The sequence below is a fragment of the Molossus molossus genome, unplaced genomic scaffold (assembly GCF_014108415.1).
Source record: "Molossus molossus isolate mMolMol1 unplaced genomic scaffold, mMolMol1.p scaffold_m16_p_4, whole genome shotgun sequence".
Lineage (NCBI taxonomy): Eukaryota > Metazoa > Chordata > Mammalia > Chiroptera > Molossidae > Molossus > Molossus molossus.
In genome coordinates this window covers 7,804,822-7,828,640 of record NW_023425377.1, presented here as the reverse complement: position 1 = coordinate 7,828,640, position 23,819 = coordinate 7,804,822, and the positions used below count along the sequence as shown (strand labels likewise).

General features: G+C 48.1%; 1 protein-coding gene across 1 annotated transcript in view; it reads left to right on the top strand.

The window, feature by feature from the left end:
- DOCK2 (dedicator of cytokinesis 2) overlaps positions 1-23,819 on the top strand; it is a 364,075-nt gene that overhangs the window by 154,466 nt on the left and 185,790 nt on the right. Inside the window, exon 27 of the mRNA XM_036240222.1 lies at positions 5,052-5,147. Coding sequence (XP_036096115.1) covers positions 5,052-5,147 — 96 coding nt within the window. The remainder of the gene's footprint in view (positions 1-5,051; positions 5,148-23,819) is intronic.

Here is a 23,819-nt window from a genome sequence, read left to right as displayed (position 1 = left end):
GCCGCTTCGAGGAACAGACACTCTGCAAGGAAAAGCAAACTTGTAGAAAAGGTAGAGAGAATTTTGTAAAATAGGAGAGGCAAGCATGAATAAGGGGAAAGAGGAGTAAAAGACAGAGAACTCAAAGGAATCTCTGATTTCCCCCCAGATTGCTGCTTTACTTGGGGGAGTGAAAAGTTGTACAAGAAATGAGAATCTGTTTACAACTTGGATAGGAATGACATTTACATATCAAAACATTTTAAACACTAAATACTGATCAAACAAAGATTAGACTATAGGAGGAAGGACAAATGGGGCAGGTGAGGGGAACAGGGCAACATCCTTGACTTTTACGGTGGAAAGGTAACAGACCACGCCACAAAGTGAGCAACCTTGTTCAGAGAAGAGGTTACACAAACATATTTTGGGCCACATGACCGTAAATACCAAAGTAACAACTACATATGCTAAAAGAAATAAAGAAGTTTCTCTGGTGGGGACACAATGGACTGGTGTTTTTTTTGTGTGTGTTTTTTTTTAATGAACATTGGACAATGTTTCTCAACTGTATACATTTGTGACTTTGATTTTAAAAATACATAAACTTGAACATTAAGTCTTAGCCAGTGTCACCTGTGTGGAAGTAGAATTCCCAAGTGGTTACGAATATGCTCTCCTGTAATTGGACAGTGAGCACATTTCGAAGTCTTGTTTACTAAACTGGGGGGGAGCTGGCCGAAGAAAGAGCTGGTTCAAAAGTATTTCGGATTCTTGACTTTTAGGAGAGAAGACGCTTCTATCGAACTGCCCTTCGCTAAAAGGCATGTAAAATTTTTACAGAGCAATAGAACTATCACCTTTAGCAAACGAGCACAAATCGCACTTTATCATTTTTCTGCAAGTGATCCCCTAACTGGACAGGGCTGTAGTATTTACTTTTTGCTTTCTACTCAGTTGTGGATGTGCAAACAAAATTACATTTCCCAGGAGAGAAAGAGACTGCCCCAGTTGGGCTTATTGAAAGTGCACTATTAAAAAGTCATCCAATCCTGCCCTGGCCGGTTTGGCTCAGCGGTTAGAGCATCGGCCTGTGGTCCGGAGAGACCCGGGTTCGGTTCCCGCTAAGGGCATGTACCTCGGTTGCAGTTTGTCCCCGGCCCTGGTTGGTTGTGCGGGTGGCAGCCACTCGATGTGTCCCTTCATGTCGAGGTTTCTCTCACTCTCTCTGTCTTCCTCTCTCTCCCTCCCACTCTATCTGTACAAAAAATAGAAAAATATCCTCGGGTGAGGATAAAAAAACAAACGAACAAACAAAAAAATAAATAAAAAGTCATGCAATCCTTATTTTGCTTTCTTTCCAACTTTTGGATATTTTCCTGAACACTTGCTGTATATGTGCTTTAAAAAGAGACACAATAAAACAATGTTGTTAGGCTCTAAGAAGATGCTGTTGTGTATCTGCTGTGACCTAAGGGCTTCCCCTCTTTGTGGAAAGGGGTTTTGCATAAACTGTATGTCCGTGTTAAAGACATATTAGCACCAAAGGGGGACTTTTTTACTTAGTATCATCAGAAGGGTTGAGAGAAAAATGAAAATAGGGGACACCTATCACATAATTTGATTCAGTGTTGTGAAATGCTGTGTCTGTGTATTATTACTTAAAATCGTCTCGTATATGGTATGCTCTATTAGTATTCTGGAAATACTGTGGGAAATTTGTAATTTTGAATTGCATTCTTCAAACTCCAGGGGCTGGCCTAGGGCCTAGGGCGAGTCAAGAAGCCAGGGGTTGTCCCCCCACCACCCACCCTACTTTTAGCTCCCTCCCTCTCTTCCTTTTTTTCTTTTTTATTTGACTCCCTTTACTCCCCCACCCCCTTCCCTCTGGTAACCACCATACTGTTGTCTGTGTCTATGAGTTTCAGTTTTATATCCCACATAGGAGAGAAATCATATGGTTCTTAGCTTTTTCTGACTGACTTATTTCATCTCTCTTCCTTCTATGTTATGTATTGGGCTCGTGCACAGGATTGCATTTAAAGAAAAGACTCCAAGTCCCTTCCAGATATCACACACAGCCTATAATTATTAAAAGAAAAAAAATCATCACTACAACTTGCAGTGTGTTTAGGTTGGATGGATTAATTTCTTTGCCAGGGTCATAATGAGAAGACTGACATTGTCATTTCAATTACAAGCCACTGTTTAGTTCGAGCCCGGAAGACACTCTCCTAGAGACTTCCTCCACTTGCCTGGCCCTGGAGAAATTAACAGTGGGTGATTTGTGGCTGCAGTTTTACTGCTCAGCACAGGTTTATCATCTTGAACGTTTTCCATTTGCATATACGCCATACATTCTCTGAGCGGCATCTCGATATTATCCCGAGTGTAGATTATGCATTGCCTTTTACTGCTCTTTCTGCAACGTGCCGGGAATCCGCAAGCCTGGCCCAAATGCTGCTGCAGACCAAGGGGAGGGGAGGCTGCAGCCCCACGCAATGAGGGCTTACCATGTGCCCACCCTCAGTGTAAGGGCTTTACCTGTGTCCTTAATTTATTCCTCACGCCAGCACTTCAGGTTTCTATTGTGTGCCACTTTTTTATAAACACAGAAACTGAACTTCAGAGAAGAAAAGTTATTTGTCCTAGGTCTCCCAGCTCAAATGAGCAGAATTGAGGTTCAAAGGCAAGTCTGTCTGATCCCCAAACACTCCGCTGCACCACCTCTCATATCGGGACCTTCCAAGTGAGCTGAATTACATCGGACAGTGCTCCACGTTTGAATGCCGAACTTCCTGAGCAGCCTAACTGACGCTCTTTGGATGAAGACATGGCGATTTAAAAGACACAGAGAATGGGGTTTTATTATCTTTGTTGGTAAAGGAAGAGAGAGATGTTACTCTGGGTGGGAAAAACATCAAATGGAAATCATTATGAATTAATTGGCAGTGGGCTCAGATTGATGAAATTGCAAAGGAATGCAGAGGAGATAAGGGAGTAATGAATACATAGTATTGGAGATTTTCTAAAAGGAAAAGAAAAGATCAGACGTTATTGAAGGCAGTTAGAAGTTGGCCTCCTTGAGGGTAGGGTCTATCCATCCTCAGAGATGGGCCCCCAGAAAAGCAACCAGAGATCTGTGTTCCCGTCCCATTCTGCCTGGATGAGTCTGGGCAAGGAGCAGGCTCTGTAGCCAGACTGCTGGGCTTGAATTTTTTTTTTTTTACTTTTTAGCTGGGTGACCCTGGACAAGCTACTTACCCTCTCTGGGCTTCAGTTTTCTCATCTGAACAATGAAGGTCATAGTATTGCCCATCTTGCTGTGAGACGCAGTAGTGTTCAGTAGGGTGCCAGGTATCCAGCAAGCACTCAAAACACGTTAGCGATTTTTATTACTACCATGAGCATCACATTCACATACTATAAAACACTGGAGACTGTAAGTCAGTCAGAGGCTTGAACAAGTAAAGGAGAAAGGGAAGTCAGGGGAGAGGCACCTACAGCCAGGAATGAAGGGTAGATGTGCTCTGCCTGCACCTGAGCGTCAGGAGGAGACGACAGATAGGAGGAAGGGCTGCACACGTGTGTGGCTCCAATCCCGCAGGAGACAGAGGTCTGATGGAGCATGAGCACCGTTCCTGCAAAATATATGCTCTGATGGAAGCCCTGGTGGCAGAGGTCCTGCTGGGGAGCTCCACGGGGCTGGGGAGTAGGGATCAGCCAAGTGCAGAAGTGGGTCTGGGGGAGGGAGAGAGAAAGGAATTTCTGGGCCACTCATCTTTGGATGCCAACAGTCACCGCAAGCAGGTTGGGAAGGGAGGATGGGTTTAATATGCACATTTTTAAATTTTATTTTCCTTACTACAAATCCATTTTCCTTTCATGGGTACATTAAGAGACAAAGCACAGTTAAGTTGAAAGCAGCTAAGTTTGATAAGGTGCTTATGAATAAGTATGAGCAGTCATCCACTTTTCCAACCACCATTTATTTAGCACATCCTTTATGTCAGGCTCTGGCGAGGTCCTGGAGACACAGGCTGTTCCCAAACCCGCGCCGCTGTCTCCAGAGCGTCAGTGTGTTGTATCGTGGTTCTCAGCCATCAGGATAAGCGACATAAAATTCGTGAATTACTGATGCCCTGGCTCTCTCTCAGACCCACAAGATCTGCAGTGGAATGAGGCGTGTGCATTTTTCCAGAATTGCATGTATCACCTTTATGTTCACATCAACTTTGAAAGACTGGAGAGAAGCCCTTCTATATTTTATAGATGAAGACCTTGAGGCACAGAGGGGCTAAGTGATAAACGAGGTCACACCGTGCAAGTGCAGAGTTAGCCCTCAGACCCAGAGTTGCTGGATTTAAAATCCCAGGGCCTTTCCACTGGGCCATGACCCCCTCTCAGGTGCGCGTGGACGAAACTCCGTGCAGGATCTGAGAATGTCAGTGAAAATGCGCACAACCCCAGAGCCCCGTAAATGTCACAGCCGGGTTCACCATGGGCTTCCCCTCATGCAGATCATGCAGCTTCGACTGCACAAGCACCCCATGGTCACAGTTTCCATCACATAACCCCAGGCCTGGGCTCCTGAAACACGGGCTTCTCTACTTGTCCTTCTGGCCTGGGGGGAGAGGGCTAATCTCCAAGTTATCTTGTTTGGTGTCTCGGCTTCTTCATCACCTATCTAAACAATATCTGCATTGCGTTTCCTCCTTATTCCAGGTTAAATCCCGACTGTCACACAGGTGAAGAAGCCAAGGTGCAGAGGAGTAACTCAGCCCATGTAGCTCAAAATTCTTAACTGAGTTAGTATTCGAAATCGAAAGTTTCCGACTGCAGAGCTTAAGCTCTTAATTACTAACTTATATTTAAGATAGTTAGTGGAATTTCTGCTGTCCAGTGCCTGGTGGAGAGATGATGATGATGATGATGATGATGGTGATGATGATGGTGATGGTGGTGGTGATGGTGGTGGTGATCACCATGTCTGACCACTGTTGTCCATCCTTTGGGAGAGGTATGCACATACAATGTCCCAGTTGTGACACAGATGTCTCTGACTGTTACAGGCCCACACCTACCACCACATCCAAGAGATCATGGTCCAGCTGCTTCGCACGGTGAACCGGACGGTCATCACGATGGGGCGAGATCACATCCTGATCGTGAGTAGATCTCTTCCTCCTGTCAAACATTCCCAGTGGTCATGGGCAGGGAATGGCTTTTCTGGAACACCAGGTCACGCTGAGCACCAAGCGCCGCCCTCCGCTTTGTTTGGGAGTACGAGGGTCAGCTCTTTCCTATCTGACGCTGGGAGAGCATGAGAGTTTATCACGTTTATTTTATTGCTGACATAAAACAAGACTTGGGACATGCGTGCCAAGCTGAGGGCAGCAGTGGGGATGGACGGTCCCTGGTAAGGACGGAGACGTGGGAGGAGCTGTTTGTGAGTGGGCCTGGCAGTAGGGTCCACATCTGCCAGGAACATTCCCTTCTCGCCTGGAGCCACGCGGCGCCCAGTCTCCGGGTCCTGTGAGCTTGGTTTTCTATGTGGCTTCACTGTGTGTTGACTTTCCCCATAGATAGATGCCAGTTAATTCAAGGTCCCTGCTAAGTTTTGGGTTATTCTTCTGCACAAACACTGTGTTTCGCAGATTAGGAGATTCCTGCCCCATAGGTTGATTATTTTTTCTCTCCAGACACAAAGCCCATCTCTGACCCTGTCACCTTTGCCCATCTTGCTCTGTGCCAAGGGCCAAACACTAATGCGTACTGGGGCCAGTCACCAACATAAATGAGTACGTCCCACCCTGTCAGTCTCTTGCTCAAACTCACCGGTGGTTTCCCATCTCAGAGTAACATCTGCCATCCTTGGGGCCTGCAGTGCCCCCTGCCCCTTGCTCGTTCCTGTACACGTTCCTCCCACACGTAAAGCATGATTCCATTTGCCATTTCCTTGGCATGGCCCGCCTGTCGCTCAGGGCTGAGGGCTGGTCCCATCATGTTAATCAGATTTTGGCTCAGTGTCACCTAATCAGAGAGGCTTCCCTGCTGAGCACCCTGTCTGCAGCACCCGCCACCCCTCTCCATCCCCATGCAGTCTCACACCTTACTTCTTTGAGTTTCTTAGTACTTACCACTTGAAATAGACACATCTCTTTATTTATTTGGTTATTGTCTGGCTCTCCTTGTGAAAATATGAGCTCCAGAAATGCAAGGACTTTAGTCTGATTTGTATCTCCAGGCCCTACAACAGAGCCTGGCATTCCGTGGGTGCTGGATAAATACTTGATGAAGGAATGAGTGATGAAGGAAGTGTTCCAGGCAGGGACCTTGATGTTTAAAGAGGACAGGGGCCACTCAGCTCTGATGAGCCCGTGTACGATTGGGTCATATACTTTCCAGAACTCCCAACTTCTCAAGAGAAGCTGACAATCTACATCATTGATGTGAACTTTCCTGATACTTACGTGTTGGCAGATAATTAAAGGTGCATGCTGACTGTGGATGCACTGTGGTCCTGCTTCATGGACACAGGCATCTGGAAGCAGTAGAGTGTAACAGGCTTCTTTATACCCGTCCATTCTGTTCACCTATGACAACACATGCGTGCTTCCTATATATTAACGCACATTTCGGGGAGCGGGGACATGACAGAGAGGGCCAGCACGCCTGCCTTCCTGGCGCCGAGAGCCACGAGAACTGGCCTCGGTCATTTGTCTCCCTGACCATCCTTCCACCTGAGCAGTGTCACCGGTTCCTGTTCAGCCTCAAGCTTCCATGTCCGTGGCTCCCATAACACGCCTCAGCGAAACGTCTGACTCCTCCAATCTGTATTTCCTTTCTCTGGAGCCAGACCTGAAGTAGATCATCAATCTGTTTGGTTCATATCACACATTGCAGGCTCTTAACTCTCTCTCTCTCTCTCCTTTAGAAGTGATTCTCTAAAACAGTGCCCGGAGCACAGAAGGCACCAAATAACCAGTGTCTATTAGAATTTTCCTTTCTATTGGGTACAACGCATTTCTCTGTCCCTTCGCATTAACGACACAGGCAGGTGGCCCCAGTGGGCCCTCATTCACTACAGCCAGTTCTCTGAACTTTGTACTTGACGCTGTGCCCTGGTTGCTCGCCCTTCCAACGCACTTCCCACTGCCACCCGGTTCGTCTTTGCCAGGCTACTGCCCCGCTCCAGAATGTTCAGTGGCTCCCCACTGTCTACCAAATTAAGTCATAAATGCACTAATTTGCCCCTTCTCCGCTTTTGTCCTCTGGCAACAACCAATTTTTTTTTTTCCCTTTTATTTATTTTTCTCCATCCAAATATCCAGCCAAAATAGTTGTCTGGATATGGCCCAGACATGGCTGGCACTGCCACGGCCACGCTGCTTGCTTCGTCTGTGATTCCTTTAGCTGCCGTTTCTCTCTGTCAACATCCGACCTAGTCTTCCAGGCCCGGCACAAAGATGTCCCCTTATGAAGCTGCCCCAGATATCAAACGATCAAATATCCCCCCAGCCTGTTTGGGACATTCCCCGGTCCTTCTTCCAAATCACACAGCTCTCTCTTCCTTTCTTAGAAAAGTTCGATTGAAGTATATATAAGCTACAGGCTAGAAAACGGAATGGTGAGTCCTAGTAAATACATGCGGTTGTGGAACCGGCACCGAACGTTGGTTTAGAGCACGCGCTTTGCAGTCACTTCCCACCCACCCCTAGCCCCGCCCCAGCCCGAAGCAGCCACCCCACTTTCTGACTCTTGATGTGCCTTCTCCGGAGATCTCCTGTGTGTGAAATCGCACACGTGAGGGCTTTTGGGCCCGACTTTTTACTTGGAATAATATTTTGAGATCCATTTATATTCTAGAATGTGTGAGTACTTTGTTCCTTTTTGTTGCCGAGTAGTAGTACATTGTATGCACGTACCACATTTTGTTTCTCCTTTCACGAGTTGATAGACGTTTGAAGAGTTTCCAGCTTTTGGCTGTCACTGTATAGCGCTGCTAGGAACGTTTACACACAGATGCCATGTGAGCATCGTTTAACTCCTCCTGGGTAGGAGCCTGGGAGTGGAGCCGTTTGGGATGTGGGAAGTGTGGGTCTAACTCGATGAGAAAATGCCAGACGTTTCCAGAGTGCCTGTGCATTTTACAACCCCCCCCCCCCCCCGCAACGTCTGAGGCCTCTAGAGGGTCTCAGTTATCCGCGTTATCTAAGCTGTCTGCAGTGTCTACTCGGTACCGTCTGTCCGTCCTACGGCTTCTACCAATTCTAGTGCATTTATCACAGTTCTGGTTGCGTCTCCCTGCAGTTTTAATTTGCATTTCCTTGATGACTAATGGTGTTAAGCATCTTCCCATATGCTCTGCCTCTTTTGTGGAGTCATTTTAACCTGTGAATCTGCCATTTTAATACATGGCTCCTCTCTCATGCCGAAGACCTCTGAGGCCTGGGCCTATCTATAGAAAGGGATAATAACAGACCTTTTTTCATAGAGTTGCTGTGAGAATTAAATGAAATGATACACGAGAAGCATCTGCACAGGTGTATTTTTATACACAATATTTATTTATTTATCATTTGTTTATTCATTTATTCATTTAGCACAGTGGTTCTCAACCTGTGGGTTGCAACCCCTTTGGGGTCGAACGACCCTTTCACAGGGGTCGCCTAAGACTTAACAGTAGCAAAATTACAGTTATGAAATAGCAACAAAAATAATTTTATGGCTGGGGGTCACCACAACATGAGGAGCTGTATTAAAGGGTCGTAGCATTAGGAAGGTTGAGAACCATTGATTTAGCATTTTGTGAGAATTATATACTCAACACAAGACTCCGAAGTGAGTTAGGTATGGTCTGTGCCCTCAAGAAAACCATGCAAGAGGGGAGCAGGATTGGGGAGGAGGGGGTCAATGGGGGAAAAGGGGGGGGGGCATCTGTAATACAGTCAACAACAAAGATGAGTTAAAAAAGAAAACCATGACCTCCTCCAATGGGAAGTCTCTCAAGTTCCTCAAACTCAGCCAGTTGATGGTACTGACCACCCCTTGCCCCCTCCCTGTCACTCCGCAGCCACTTCCAATCACCCACATGCTGCTGTCTCCAGCACCTCCTGCCCCAGCCCCCCCCCCCCCCCCCGGCTCTCAGAGCCCCTGTAGGCTCTCAGCATTCTACAGACTCCCTTGAGGGCCAGGAACTCCTTTTACTCCTTCTTCCATCCACACCCAGCAGGGTGCCTGGCACCCTGTGGGTGCTCAATCAATGCTTGTTGGCACAGTGCATGGGCGAGGTGCTCCCCCATAATGCTGTGCTATCTCAGACCTCATATTCTTCTACGTGCTGTCCCCTCAGTTCAGATCCCGCTTCCGTCTTCAATGAATGCTTTTCCTAAAGGTGGGGAGCCAGCCCCATCTCAGGGAGGGGGCCCCTGCTCAGATGTACCCTGCCCCGGGGCTGATTCCGGAAACCTCGCAGGGGTGCTGAGCTGAAGCCCGGTCCCTCGGTCGCTCGTCTCAGTGACTCTCAGTTTGCTGGTGGAGGCATGGTGCTGAGACTGCTGAGTGGGAGCCAGACGGCGGTGGGCACGCCTCTCCGGGAGCAGGGATGAGTCAGGAGGAGCAGGGAGAAACAAGCAGCTTTTCTTAAGCCACAGCTTCATTCTCACCAAATGGGCATACCCCGGACTCTTAGAAGAGAACTATCTCCTCCAAATTAGAGAAAATGATGCTGGAAAGTAATTACTCAGAGGTCAAGGGTTCCTGTCTTAGCGCTGAAAGCCCCAATTTAACTTCAAATTGAAATTTGACAAGGAGGAGAGACCCCCATTCCAACCGTCACTTTTAATTTTCCAGATAGGACTGTTATTGGTCACCTTCCATCGCTTGGGAATATTAAACAACCGATATTTATGGCACAAACCCAACACATCTAGTACTTCTGAAATACCAAGAAGGCCTGAATCCGGAGGCTGGTTTCTCTTGAGTCATTATGGGATTAAACAGGGACATTTGTCCCTTATTTGTAGGAGTGGGAACATGGTGATAAAAGGTGTTGGCTATTAAACTTACAGGAGCCGTAGGGCTAGGATGATTGTTTCTTGCACATAGCCCATTGTAATTATCATTTGCTGGAAATAACCATTTCCTGCTTTTTTGTCTGGAGATTGCTCGCCCAAACAATGAAGTGTTTATGGTGACAAACGAGCCAAAGGAAATCTTACAAAAACAAAAAGCAAAAGACTCTTACAGGGCTGCGGCCCTCCTTTCTTTTTGCCAGAATCTAATCTATCTGTTTGTCTACTGAAGTAACCACGGAGCTTGGCTTTGAGGCTGAGAAAGGCAGGCTGGGTTGGCAGAAGGGAGACTTTTGGAAAAGGGAGAATAGGAGAAACACTTATTTGGCAGAGGGTTGGCTCTGTGACTTGATGCTGATTTCACAGTTCTAGACCTTGATTTCTTCCGAGCAAAGAAACTAGATGTCGCTTCATGTACCAACTGTGGTGGGTTGGTGTAAACAGCCTAGAAGTACTGCCTAGAGAGAGGTTCGGAGTCTACATCTTAGCTCAGTGGGAAGAAGTGCTGGATTGATTAGTGATGTCTGTCATGAGTGTAAGACCAGAGAACCGTGATGTGTGCAAAGTATTTGCAAATCGTATATATGAACTGAAAGCATTGATATTTTTCCGGTTCAGTCCAAAAGGTCTTGTGTAACCAATATTCTCTTCCATATAGTCTTGATTCCTTGAAGGCTGTGGTTTCAGAGCAGAAGATGATGGGGGGAAAGCAATAATCAGAGAGTTTGCATTTTGCCAGGGAATGGTTTCTACACACCGCATGCCATTTTTATCCAATGTAAGATGCACCATGACTTTATGTGCCCAAAGAAAGTGAACATGCTGCCACGTAAGCTGTGACACAGTGGTTTATTGCTGCATTGACTGTAGTCTTCGGAGATGCTGAAAGATAAAAAAGAAAGTTTGAGTAAAAATCCCTACCATGTGACAGAGCACATGTTTGAGTCTTCACAGTAATTGTCATCACCTCTCATTATTCAGGAGAATAGACTGAGCATCGTGGCCAAAGCCACACAGCTAGTAGCAGGGTGGGGCGAGAACCCAGGGCTGGGATCCCAGAGGTGTGTTGTGCTGTCCCTAGGTCTCGGAGCAGGGTGGGGACACACCCCAGGCTGGTTGGTGCAGGGTGGGGACCGGCTCTCAGGGAGCCCTTCCTGGCCCATGCACCTGTCCGCCGCCTCTGGCCTCCCTAGTGCTGGGGACAGAACCTCACTGGGGGACCCACCAGGGAACGTCAACACTGACAGAAGCTCTTGGAAGGTAAACAATTCGGTAATTCTGTTGCAGTTGGGATCTAGCTTTTCTTTTTAGGTAGTTAAAATAAGCCTTTGGGTGATATAGTTTGGGCCTAATTACCCTTGTTTTCACAGAGAGTCTATTGAGTGATTAAATAAAGGTAAATACAGTTGGCATCATGCCAGCTCCAGAAATCCAGAGCAGTTTGTTCTGAAAGGAAAAAAAAAAAATAGTGGCAATCACCCTATTCTGCACTGCTTCACCCCACAATAGCACTGAAGACTCCAGAAAATGCCTGAGTTGTCAGAGAGCCAGGTTTCAAAACTCTGCCTTCACTTTCCCAACGGCACATGAGCCACCCACATGACCACGCTCTGCCACACGGTGTGGCCACAGGCTCCAGTGCAGGGGCCACAGCGAGACAGTGAGGGCCAGCCCCACCCAGTCCCATCTCACGGAGAACAGGCACAAGGACAGTGTAGGACCCGAGGAGGCGGGGTTCCCAACCAAAAGTGGTTGGTTGCCTCTTGACCTTCACTCAGCAAACCAACACTTTGTTAGGAAACAATACGTATAATAAAACTATCATCTATCGAGCAAATACCCTGTTTCACAGAGAGCTAAGCACTGTAAGTAGCTCACTTACCTGCATCAGGTGCCCTGTGATAACTGAGCCCCAGAGAGGTCATCACACAACTTGTTAGTGGGAGAACCGGGATTTGAACCCAGGCAGGGCTGTCTCCAGAGTCCCTGCTCTCGGTAGCACACTGTTTCACGCGCTCCTACACTATCAATTTCCCCTCGCCTTGTTCTTCAGGCATCACACGTTGAAAAGAACAGAGCAGCCACCTTAAAGTCAGCTGCTGCCCTGCCTAGTCCACGGAATCCAACGGCGTGACTTACGTGGAAGCTATCAGAAACCTGTAAAAGAGCACAGAAGTTGTGGTGGGATTTTTTGGACAATGATATCTTTAGGATCGATCTCCTCAATTCTGGTTATTGAACCATAAAAGCCTATAAAATGGGAACAAGAACTTGTTGTTCATGTGAGCACTGGGACTTATGAAATAGCAGGGTTCGCAGAAGAAGACAAAGCTGCAGTGGAGATTCTGGTGGGTCTTGGAGGGAGAGAGAGTCTCCTCCTTCCACATGGAGTCATCTCCAGGTTCTGTTCAGTCCAGGCCCAAAGGCCTCCCAAACGCAATGTTTCTTTCCACCACCAGTGCCACTACCCAGCTTGGCCTGGAGCATCTCTCGGGCTGCCATCACTGCATCCCCTAGTAGGACACACGGCCCCCTCTCTCGTCCCCTTGGAGATCTTCCTGCTGCAGTCAGTGTGGTCTCCGAGAGTAGAACTTCCTTGGTGAGAAAGGGTCTGTGGCCCTGTGGTGGCTGAGAATCTGTGAGGCTGACAGAAATGATGATCCTCCGTCAAGTTAAAAACAGCAAGCAGAGGACTCAAGCCCCTTTGCCCAGCACCGTATGCCTGGGTAGGAGGGAGCTGGAGTCCAAACCCAGGGATGCAGAATGTGACTGCCGTCTCCATCCCGTCACCATACATGTCTGGGAAGTGGTTCCCCCTAGCTGACATGCATCTGAGAAAATTCCCGAGAGAGAGTAATATGTGTGTGTCAGAGGGAGATTGGGTTTGGGAAGAAAAACATTCTACAGTGATACCTCGGTTCTCGAACATAATTCGTTCCAGGAGGACGGTCGAGAACCAAATTGTTCGAGAACCGAAGCAATGAAACCCAATAGGAAATAATGGAAACTGGATTAATTCGTTCCAAGCCCCAGAAAATGCCTATTTACTGGCCTAATTTGTATATAATATGTAGAAAAACATAAGTCTCAACAAGAAATAAAAGTGTACAGTATGTCTAAGGGTTAAATTCAGTGTAAAGCGTGACTCTCTCCACAAAGCGTGACTCTCTCTCTGCACTCACACTGGTGACGCGAGCAAGGCGCGCTGGGCCGAATGAACGCCATTCGGCTCAACTCGGCTCATCTCGGAAGTTCGAGTTCCAAATATTTGTTCGGATTCCAAGACAAAAGTTTCTCGAATCTCCTGGTCGAATACCGATTTGGTAGAAATCCGAGGCGTTCGAGAACCGAGGTATCACTGTATAAGAGACCCGAAAGTCCAGGAGTAACCAAAAGGTGGCATAATGAGCTTGGGGGAGCTTGGTGGTTTATTGATATGGGAATGTGGGTGGTGCTATGTCCTGGGGATCGGGGGAAGCTTTGCTTTGATAAGGATTTTGGTAATTGCCTATCAAGGGGTACCCGGCCTAAAACATATATGCGAAAAATGGATCTGCACCTCAACATCCAGGGAACTCAGAGCACGGGTTGGCAGGAGTCAGTTGTCAAGGTCGGCTTTATGAAACGGGGTCTGGTTCTTGAAAATGGCAGGAGACACCCGACGAGGCGGCGGGGAAGGGTTAGGGGACCCCAGGAGGGAAGCTCCCCACCGTATCTCCCGCCCCGTGGAGCCTCCTCTCAGCTCTCAAGGTCATTTTTCTTCACTGACCTCGCTTTCTTTGTCCATTTTCCAGCCACAGCCTCTCATGTCATAATGGAATGGTCCCCTTACCTGGCCGAGTGCCACACTCGGCTAAGACCCTTGAGGAGGGGGAGTGTCCCATTACCTTTGCGGCCCATCCGTAGGCCCAGGGCGGGGCAGTTTCGCGGCAGGCTTCCCCTTAAGGACCTTTGAACTGTGACTTCGGGAGGCTCCCCTCGCCCTGCTGGTGTGTTGCTTCCGGCCAGCTGCAGTTTGAGCTGGGCCGGCGGAGCCAGCTTCCCCCCCAAGCCTCTCTGCCCCTCAGTGGTGACCAACAGATAAGGGAGCTGAGCGGAGAGATAGGTTCCAAAATTTGTTCAAACAGCCACCGCATCGTCCCTGGTCTGCCCAGGCCAGCAGACCTTGGCTGTGAGGACCATTGTGAGCCGCCGCTGCCGCGACAGTTTCTCCCGTGGCTCAGCGTCTCACGCCTGGCGGTTCTGCCGGGGAGGTGAGCTCAGCCCTGGGGAAGCTGGAGCCTGGCTGGAGCCCCCACGAGCCATCCGGGGGCCGCTGCTGTCAGCACCCACCGAGGGAGAGGCAGAGGCTGAGTCTGGGAATCGAAGGGCGAGGCTAGGACATGCATGCCCAGTACGTCATCATCCTAATGAAATCACCTCCAAATACCTCAGTGCCTTCTGGCTTCTGGTAGGACAGCTGGACAAGTATGACTCTGAGCCAGTCGCTTTACATTTGTTTCCAAAGGGAAGACCCCCTGGATCGCCCGTCCCAGCTCCTGGCGCTGAGGGAGAAGCCGGCCTTTTCTTGTCCTTGGAGAACTTGGGACGTGTAGCACTTCAGAACATCTGCCGTCTGGGCACGGATGCAGCACCTCATGCCCACATCGCTCTGGGGCCTGGCACTGGGGCACACGGTCTGGAGTTGGAAAGGGTTTCACAGGCTGGGAGCTGGCCCTCCTTTTCTGGAAGAGGAGTGAGGGGCCTCGTGTCACAGCTAGGAGGTCTCGTCACAGTCCTGCTCCTCAGTTCCCTCATCTGCAGGATGGGGCTGCTGGCTGTTACCTGTCGCCCATGGCGAGGATTGAATAAACACGTACGTGGCCAGCTCGCAGCCAGGGCGTCACGCATAGCAGGCCCTCGGTGAATGGGGGCCGTTACTGTCTCCCTCTGTGCTAGAGGCTTCTCCCTACCTTGAAGCAAGTGTGATGAGTCAGGTCACACACTATTTTAGGGCCTCGACTTGGGATCTCTCCTGGACTGGGGAGTATTATTGAGCCGTCACTACAGCTGGGTTATGAGTAAAGCCCCCGGAGAGGAACTCTGCCTCCATGTGTCTGCCTCAAAGGCTTGACTCCCAGACTGGAAGGAGGGATCCCACGGCGGAGCCCTTCCTTGGGGACGTCCCTGAGGGACTGGAGCTGCCCTCAGGGAAACCCAGCGGGGGCAACTGTGAATGAGCAGGCCTCCCCACAAGTCTCCAGTCCATGGCGTCCCTGCCTGCGGCACTGGCCTTCTTAAGTGACTCAAAGGAATCAATTCTGTCCAATGCTCCTTCAAAACCAGACCCCTTTTTGTCCATCAATGTGACTCTCACCCAGTGAGGCCTTTGTGCAGCCATTACATATTCATTATATTTTATAATAATGAGGAAATTCTATGACCTGAATATAGAGAAAGGGTTACAGGAAGGTAACAACAAAGACCAGAGAGTCATCAGGGCCCCTGAAAGTCAGGGGAGGGAGGAAACGTGGTCCCTGCCCAGCCAGTGTGGCTCACTGCTGAGTGTTGACCCATGCAGCAGGAGGTCCCTGGTTCAATTCCCGGTCAGGGCGCATGCCCAGGTTGTGGGCCCGATCCCCCGTGGGGGGCATGCAGGAGGCAGCCAATCAATGTTCTCTCTCTCTCTTTCTCTTCCTTTCTTTCTCTCTAAAAAATCAATAAAGGGGGAAAAAAAAAAAAGTGGTCCCTTGCCAGAGGCCCTGGATCTCTCAGAAGCCAGACCCAGGGACCACGCTCAGAAGCTAAAATTATGTTGGCATCGTCTGCTTAAGGGACTCATGATTTATACATTTCTGTAGTTTCACTTTTCTAAAGTGAGTTTGGTTTCCTTTCATAATCAAGAAAAAAACACTTTAAACACTATTTTTTTCTAAAAAAGGAATTAGTGAGATAGTCGAGAATTTTCCTGTATATAATTTCAGGTTTCTTCCCAACAGGCTGTGGACCAGATGGTTTCGCTGTAAAGGCAGAGGTGGGGGTGGGGTGAAGACACTTGCCTCAGATGATGCAGAGTCAGGGGCGGAGGTGAGGACGCCCAGTCTTGTTCTGATCTGTCTCTGTACCCTAGATGTTTTAGCCCCATATATATATATATTTTTTAAATCCTCACCCAAGGACATTTTTGCATTTATCTTGAGATAGAGCGGGAGGGAGAGAGGGAGGAAGAGAGAGAGAGAAATATCGATGTGAGAGAGACACATCGACTGGCCCAACCCAACCAGGGCCGGGGGCAAACTGCAACTGAGGTACGTGCCCTTAGCGGGAACCGAATCCAGGGTTCTCTGGTTTGTGGGCTGACTCTCTAACCACTGAGTTAAACTGGCCAGGGCATTGTTTTAAAAGAATTTTTATTGATTTGTGTAGCGAGAGGAAGGGAGAGGGAGAGAGAGAAACACTAATGTGAGAGAGAAACCTCCATCAGCTGCCTCCTTGCACGCCCCCTCCTCGGGGCCCACAACCGGGCATGTGCCCTGCCCAGAGGTCAAACCAGCAGCTTTTCAGTGCAGGGGGTGGTACTCAATCAACTGAGCCATTGGCCAGGGCCATCTCCATGTTTTCTCCTCATTCATTCCACAAACCTCTGTGAAGCATTTACAGCTCCTCAGGCAATGTGGTCCACACTCGGAGGGTCCCGGGGATGTAGGGCAACTCCTGTTCCCCAGGACTTTGCCCCCTGGTGGAGGCGAGCGTGAGAGATTGACAGGGGATGTCAAGATAATAGAGCAGCAGCCTGTGCACAGCGCTCTGAGTACCCAGAGGACGGAGTGACTAATCCCATGGCAGGGGCGGGGAGGATCAGAAAAAGTTACAGAGAAGAGGTGACATTGAAATTGCAACTTGCTGTCTGGCATGGGAGCTAAGAGCCCAAATTTGGCAGACCTCGAAAGAACGTCAGCGTTCACCACCTCATACTTGTGGACTTTGACCACTTACTTCTGTCCCTCCACTCTGCAATTGCTCTTCTGGAAAACGGGAGTAATTATAAGCAACCTCATGATCATTTTGTAGGAGTAAATAAGATAAGGGAAGCCAATCATTCAATAATAGCCCATTGGAACTTCATGAAACTAGAGCTTTTTTTTTTCATCTTCACCTGAGGATATTTTAACTGTTTATCTTCAGATAAAGTGGGAGGGAGAGAGAGAGAGAGATATCAGGTGAGAGAGACACATCCATTTGTTGCCTCCTGCACAACCCTGACCAGGGCCGGGGACTGAACTGCAACCAAGGTATGTGCCCTTGACCAGAATCCCACCTGTGACCCTTCAGTCCACGGTCCACGGTCCAACGTTCTAACTTCTGAGCCAAACTGGCCAGGACAACTAGAGCTTTAAAAAACAAAAACAAAAACAAAAAAAATCAAAATTAATAGTATTCTAGCTGCTATTCACTTATTCCACCAAAATGAAAATGTCTTTCCATGGTAAACAGATACTGGAACAGTGTCTCAGGTAGAGGGAGTAGCATGTGCTAAGTCACGGGTGTGTAATTGCCTCTGACATTTGGAAAGTGACAGGAGAAGGGACAGGAGACAGTGGAGTCATTGGAAGCCAGACCATACATGCTGAGTTGGAGTCAAGTTGCAAGGAGCCTGGTTTGCTGTGGCGGGAACTTTATGCTCTAGGATGGCGGTGGGGTGCAATGAGAGATTTAAAAAAAAAAAAAAAAGCCAAGGAATGGCGTGGTCAGAGGTGTGTCTTAGGAGGTCCCAAAGCAACTGGGAGGTGGCTGGATCTGAGGGAGCTGGAAAACTGTAAGGACAAGTAGACTTTGAAGGCCAGTGCTGTGGGCCAATGGAACAGATGAGGGCTCATGATGAAGTCTTTTGTTTCAATTAAAGATCTTTTGGACTTAAGACTTCGCTTTTAAGACAAATAGTCCTATAACAAGGACAGCACTGAGAGCGTCCGAGGGGGGGCGTGACATCCAGGGGGGCGGATCAGAAAAGGACATGTGCTTATTTTCGGACCCCCTCCCCCCAGGGGACCATGATGAGCAAGGGCAGCCTCTCTAGTTTTCTTGCCTGGCACCGAGAAGGGAATCAATAACTGTTTATTGGAAAATAGGTGATCGGGGACTGAGGTTCATCTGAGACGTTTCCTTGGAACCAGAAGAGCGAGGGGTCCATTCAGGAAATCCCAACGGGTCAGCGGGCTGAGTTTGTGAACGTTGACGCTTCCCATGGCGTTGGTGTTGCTCTCTTTGATCCCGTACAGAAGGCATATCGTTTGTTTATCTTGAAACAGATAAATAAACAAAAAACAATGGCAGCAACGCATAACCTCTCCTCCATCACCCACAGGGGTTTGGGCATGTGGGATTTGGTGCGGGCAGGCTTGGTGTGCTGGGTGGACAAGCTGTGTGGACCACTCCCGGTCTCAGCGATTAAAGTGACTCAGTCCATTTGCCTCAGGAGAAAGAAGTCTTATTTGTCAGCATCACCAGAGATCACAGCATTGTGTGTGCTACCTGGGAAACCAGCCCAAGTACCAGTAAGAGGTCACTGTGTTTAGCTGATGATTTAAAATATATATATTGAGCTTTTGCCAGGAAAAAAAAAATACGGGTTTCATTTGAGTGAAATTGAATGTAAGATAGCTATGGATTCTGAGAATCTGTGAAAGTCATTCATGATAATAAAGCTTTTATTTGCTTTGGAGCAAATAATCCTTTGGTGTGATGTTTATTGTCTTTTCATTTTAGTCGTGGTTCAAGCCAAGGCAAAATCCTCTGCCCAAAATGCTTCTTCAGTTAGACAGACCCTGTCTCCTTTAAATTGCATTTTGTCTGAAATGGACTAGGTCACATGTAATAAATTCTGGCATTTTAATGGAAATGTTACAGCAGAAATAGTTAACAATCTGCTTTAATTTCAAAACCAATTTTCCCCTTCATGCGGTAAGGCAGTATCTTGGTAAAATGTGCAAAATGCATTGGGATCTAATTATGATGGCAGTTTGTTCTGAAGCGAGGTTAACTGGGCTGTCAGTGTTCTGGATAAAGGTGTTGGGGGCTCGGCGGTGGGGAGGAGAGTGTCGGCTTGGTGTTCCTGGGTCCCCAATGCCATGCAGACCACAGTGGACTCAGGAGCCCTGGGCACGTTAGCTGCTGAGGGTCCGAATCAGTGGGAGGCTGGATGCTCCTGGGAACACAGAAGGAGTCTACGTACAGCAACGGGCCCATCCGCATGTGAGGACTGACAGACAAGGAAACAGTCGGGGGGTCATTTCTTCATGTCTCCCCACTGGGTCGGATTCATTCATTCATTTATCCTGCAGCACATATTTGAACCCCATTGTGCAGGTGCTGGAGATACAAAGAGGAGCAAAAAATAAGCAGAATTGTTATCTTAGGAAGGCGATGGGCTCATGAGAGAGAAATACATTCATCCAAGGACGATACAAATACACGTACAAGGACAACTGTGCCAACTGCTTTGATGGAAGGGTCCTCGGTGCCAGGTGCACGTGTAAGGGGTGTTGGGTGTGGTCTGGGCCGTGGTGATGGTAGTCATGGGCGGCCTTGCCTGGGAGGCTGCTCTGGAACTGGACACTGGGCGGGAGGGTGGGGTGGGGACTAGTCCAGGCAGAACCGTGTTGCACGCTGGGTCTGAGGAACTCAGGGCGACTCGGAGCGACTGGGGAGCAGAGAGCACGAGGGTCTCCCGTCTAGCATCAGCAACCACACCGCGGTCAACACTGACTTCCCCACGTGACTGCTGAGAGTCCTGGGACCGGTCAGCCTTACTCAGTCGCCGGGTGCTGACAGTGGCCGTGTCCACCCCTGCGGTACCTTTTCCTCCAGTGCATTTGATTCTCTGCGACAAGGGCTTCACTCCTCAGGGTGCTGTGCTGGGCCTGAGGATCGCTGAGGGCTCTGTGATCGCTCGTTGTCATGGTTTCTGGTCCTAACCAGGCCAGGAAGAGTGCGTCCCTCATCAATACCTCCCTTTGCCCGGAGACCATCTTCAGGCTGTTCCTGAAAACCCACTGCAGCCCCATGAAGGCATCTTCTGTCCCCTCTCTCAGTTCATATCAATCAACACATAAGGGAATATGCACTTATTGATCACCTGTTGTGTACCCCACATTGGGTTCAGGGTTTTTACCTGCTTAATTGTTGGACAGCTTTGTAAGATAAGGGTCGCATGCAGTATTATAAGAATCAGAGGCTCGCCGAGGGTAACTTGCCCGCTGCACAGAGAAGGTAGCGGAATGTCAAACCCAAGATGTCTGCTTGTACGTCTAGTTTTTCCACCCTAAATTGGTAAATAATGTTTCTGGGTTTAGATGGCCCCTGGGCAATGCAGGGGAAAGTTGGTTCTTTTTTTCGATTCTCTCTTGAACATCCTGATTAATCAGGTGGAAAACAAAGTGGCTTCAGCACGTGCTGCATGTCCGCTAACCTCCGTCTCGACAGAGCTGGACTCAGGCTTAGTGCCTCCACCATGGCTCAACAGTCTCCAGCAAGATTCAGATAAAATCACTTTGATTTCCCCTTCTATATCCGGGACATCATATTGTCTTCCTTGGGGTGGGGATATAAAGTTGCCTTTTAAGGAAGAAAGTTACAGGAGAAAATAAAGAAAAATACTGACTACATTTTAGGTCTGGCGTATGCGCCTCATACTGGTGAAAACATGAATGTGTGTTCATCTGAGTGGGACCTGCTCCCTCCCTCCATTCACTCTGCCTCACTTGCTCCCAGGCCATGGGGTGCTTCCCGTAGGTGATCATTCGGTCCTCAGTTCTGAAACTGTTCTTTGTTTGTTTTCCTGGGAAACACATAGAAGAGGTTGTAATGAAAACAATCCCTGTCATCAGGACCATTGGATCCTTCCTAAGTTTGCATTTTATAACCCGAATCAACCCACGCTAGTAATGGAGTCTTAAAACCTAAGAAAAATATGTACGTTTATTGCAAAAGATAATATCCCATTTAAAACAGTTTAGAAATTTACAAAACCTTACATTATACATAGTTTTTAAGAAGGTGCTCTACAGATGAGCTGGTATTAAGTTCCAAGTATAGTGGGTACACATTTTTTTCTTAACTACAGAGAAAGCAGCTACATAAACTCCTGCAACTTAGGCTGACGTATCCGTCTTGTTTTCCTTCAATTTTATAAAAGTAATTTTTGCTAAAGTAACACTTCTCCATAAAACCAAATAACTCAAGTACAGCATTTTTGTAGATTAGGATGGTAGATGTTACATAATATTTTACAAAGAAGTGATTTTCACATGAGGAGATGGGTGTAGACTTTTGGTTATATGTATATGTGTGGTGGTTTTTTTTGTCCTTTTGGTTTTTGTGTTTTTAAACAGAGATGGTCATTTTTGTTAGCAGGAAGGTGTTTACTGAATCCCTCACCCTCACAATGATTTTAAATGTTCAGTTTCGGGAAGAGACCTCCTTTCCCAGTTTTAGGTTGGTGGCCTGGGCGATGCTGTGTTGTGCTTTGGTATAGAATCGTTACGGTTTCGTTTGGTTGTATTTCTAGAAATGTCAACATTTTCTGCCCCGATTTCATTTTTCAGTGGAGGGTTTATCTGAGGCCCCCAACACAACGTAAGTGTATAAAACATGCTCTTTAGAGTGACCTCACACCTCTTCATCGATCCAGGCTGACTTTGGCCAGTGACCCCGCTCTGCTCTGGGTCATTCTGCTTGTTTGATGTTGGACCATGCACAGAGCTTACCAGGTGGGTGGAGTCGATGTCCATATCTCCATTCGAAAATGGACAGACAGGCCCTGACATTTGTAACAATTTGTCAAAGGATAGTGGACTAGGCTAATTCTGTTGCCTGGGTTTCTTAATTCCCGAAACAGGATTATTTTCATTCTCGCATGCTGCCCAAGACTATAAATCAATTTGAAAATCCGTGTAAGCAAAGCGAATTAAGATGGAAGCTCTACTACAAGATAAAATTACATAAGAGATCCCACATGATTTTGCTTTATTGGATTAGCCTCTCCACCGTTCTTTTCCACTGTTGGGGCCAACCGAGAGTCGACTGTGTGGATACAGAAAGCTCTGTGGCTTTCAGCCAGTGGTAGCATATCTTACTGAAATGTGGCTTCCTAAGTATGACAAGTGTATTCATCTTAATTCCAACTTAACAGTATGGATGCCGGTCTCATTTTGTGGGTTTGAACGTTACACTAGAAACAGAACAAGAACATCTTGAGTGACATCCCAAGACGGAAATAGTGCAAGCTGAGGTTCCTTGCCAGATCCCCCTCCCGCTCCCACTGACGGAGCCCGGGCACTGCAGCGCCGTGGCGGGAGCAGGTGCAGCTGTCGGAGTGTTTGCTCCCATTCGGCTCAATTTGCAGTGGGGCTATGTTCATCCCACGTTCACTCAGGATGCTGTACTCTGCAGACTCTTCACTCGCTCACCTGATCTTGAGCGAAGGGGGTTATGAAATGCCTTCTTCACTGAATGCCAGTTGGGCCTTAGGTTCCCTTTTCCAAGCAGCATCAATCCAACCACAGGCTGGTAGAGAACTTAACGAGAAGGAATAGGAGCCTTGCCACCCACCCCTCAGCCCCCAAAGTATGCAGCAATTACTTAATTATATTATGTTGGTGGTTGGACCAGCCATGCACGTTTGACTGGACCCACACGTATAGGGGTCTTGTCAAAAGAATGAGCCAGACTTTAAAAGAATTCAGACTCTGGGAATGAAAGGTCTTTAATACTAAAATGAAAAAAATATATATGTATATATATCCTCATCCCTAGTGCTGCTGCTTCTTCAATCAGGTGACCCTGGCCTGGTCACCAGGAAGGGAGATTATGTAGATTAATATACTTTTGAACTTATCTACAAAGCTATTGCGGGGATGAATGGATGAGACCCAGTGATGTGTTTTATCTTAGTCTTATTATGTTACTGGTAAGATGAAACAGACAGGTTGCTGGGCCTCACGATCTTAAATGACGCAGGGAAATTAACTGTGAAATCTTAAAGTTCAAACCCAAACCAGACCCCACTCATTTGCCAGGCGGCGTCAGGCCCCGGGCTCAGGAGCATGATGGTCTAAGGCGTGCCCTGGAGCTACCCCTGCAGGACAGCCACACCAAGTTCCTTATCCCCTGTGGTGACCTTACTCCGCCACAGACTGGAAGGCCCACACAGCACGAGATGACAGATTCTTGATTTGGGATCAAGGGGCTATTTTCAAATGAAAACGACCCAACCCACCAGGAACCTTGCATTTATGCCCTGCTGATGTACACCAACATCTCAGAAAACTGCCCATTTACTTATCTAATCTTTTTCGATGTGTCAGTTTCTAACCCTCCTCTCTCTTCCTGCTCTGCACATTTCTTTCTTCTTTCTTTTGGGATGACAAGCCAATGACTAGAAGGAAGTGCCTAGCATCGCGGATGTGTTGGAACGTCGTCAATGGGGGCTTTGCTCGTGGTGGGAATCTAGACTCGAAAACCAGGATGCCGCCTGGTCATGAGTGACGGGGCACTAGGCAAGCGATCACTCCAGGGTCCGTGAAGTCCTCAGCAAGCAGTGGCCTCGCTCAGGTGAGGTTGGGGGTCAGGTGTCCCGCAGCGGCTAAACCAGCCCTGAGTCTTTCTCATCTCACAGGTGGAGGGGTCTGCAGCTGGGGCCTTGGCTAAGAAGTAGAGAAGGCCTCGGGGCAGTGGTCTCCCCGCCTCCGAGAGGTGTTTGGGGAGGGCACAGAGCATGGTCCCCAC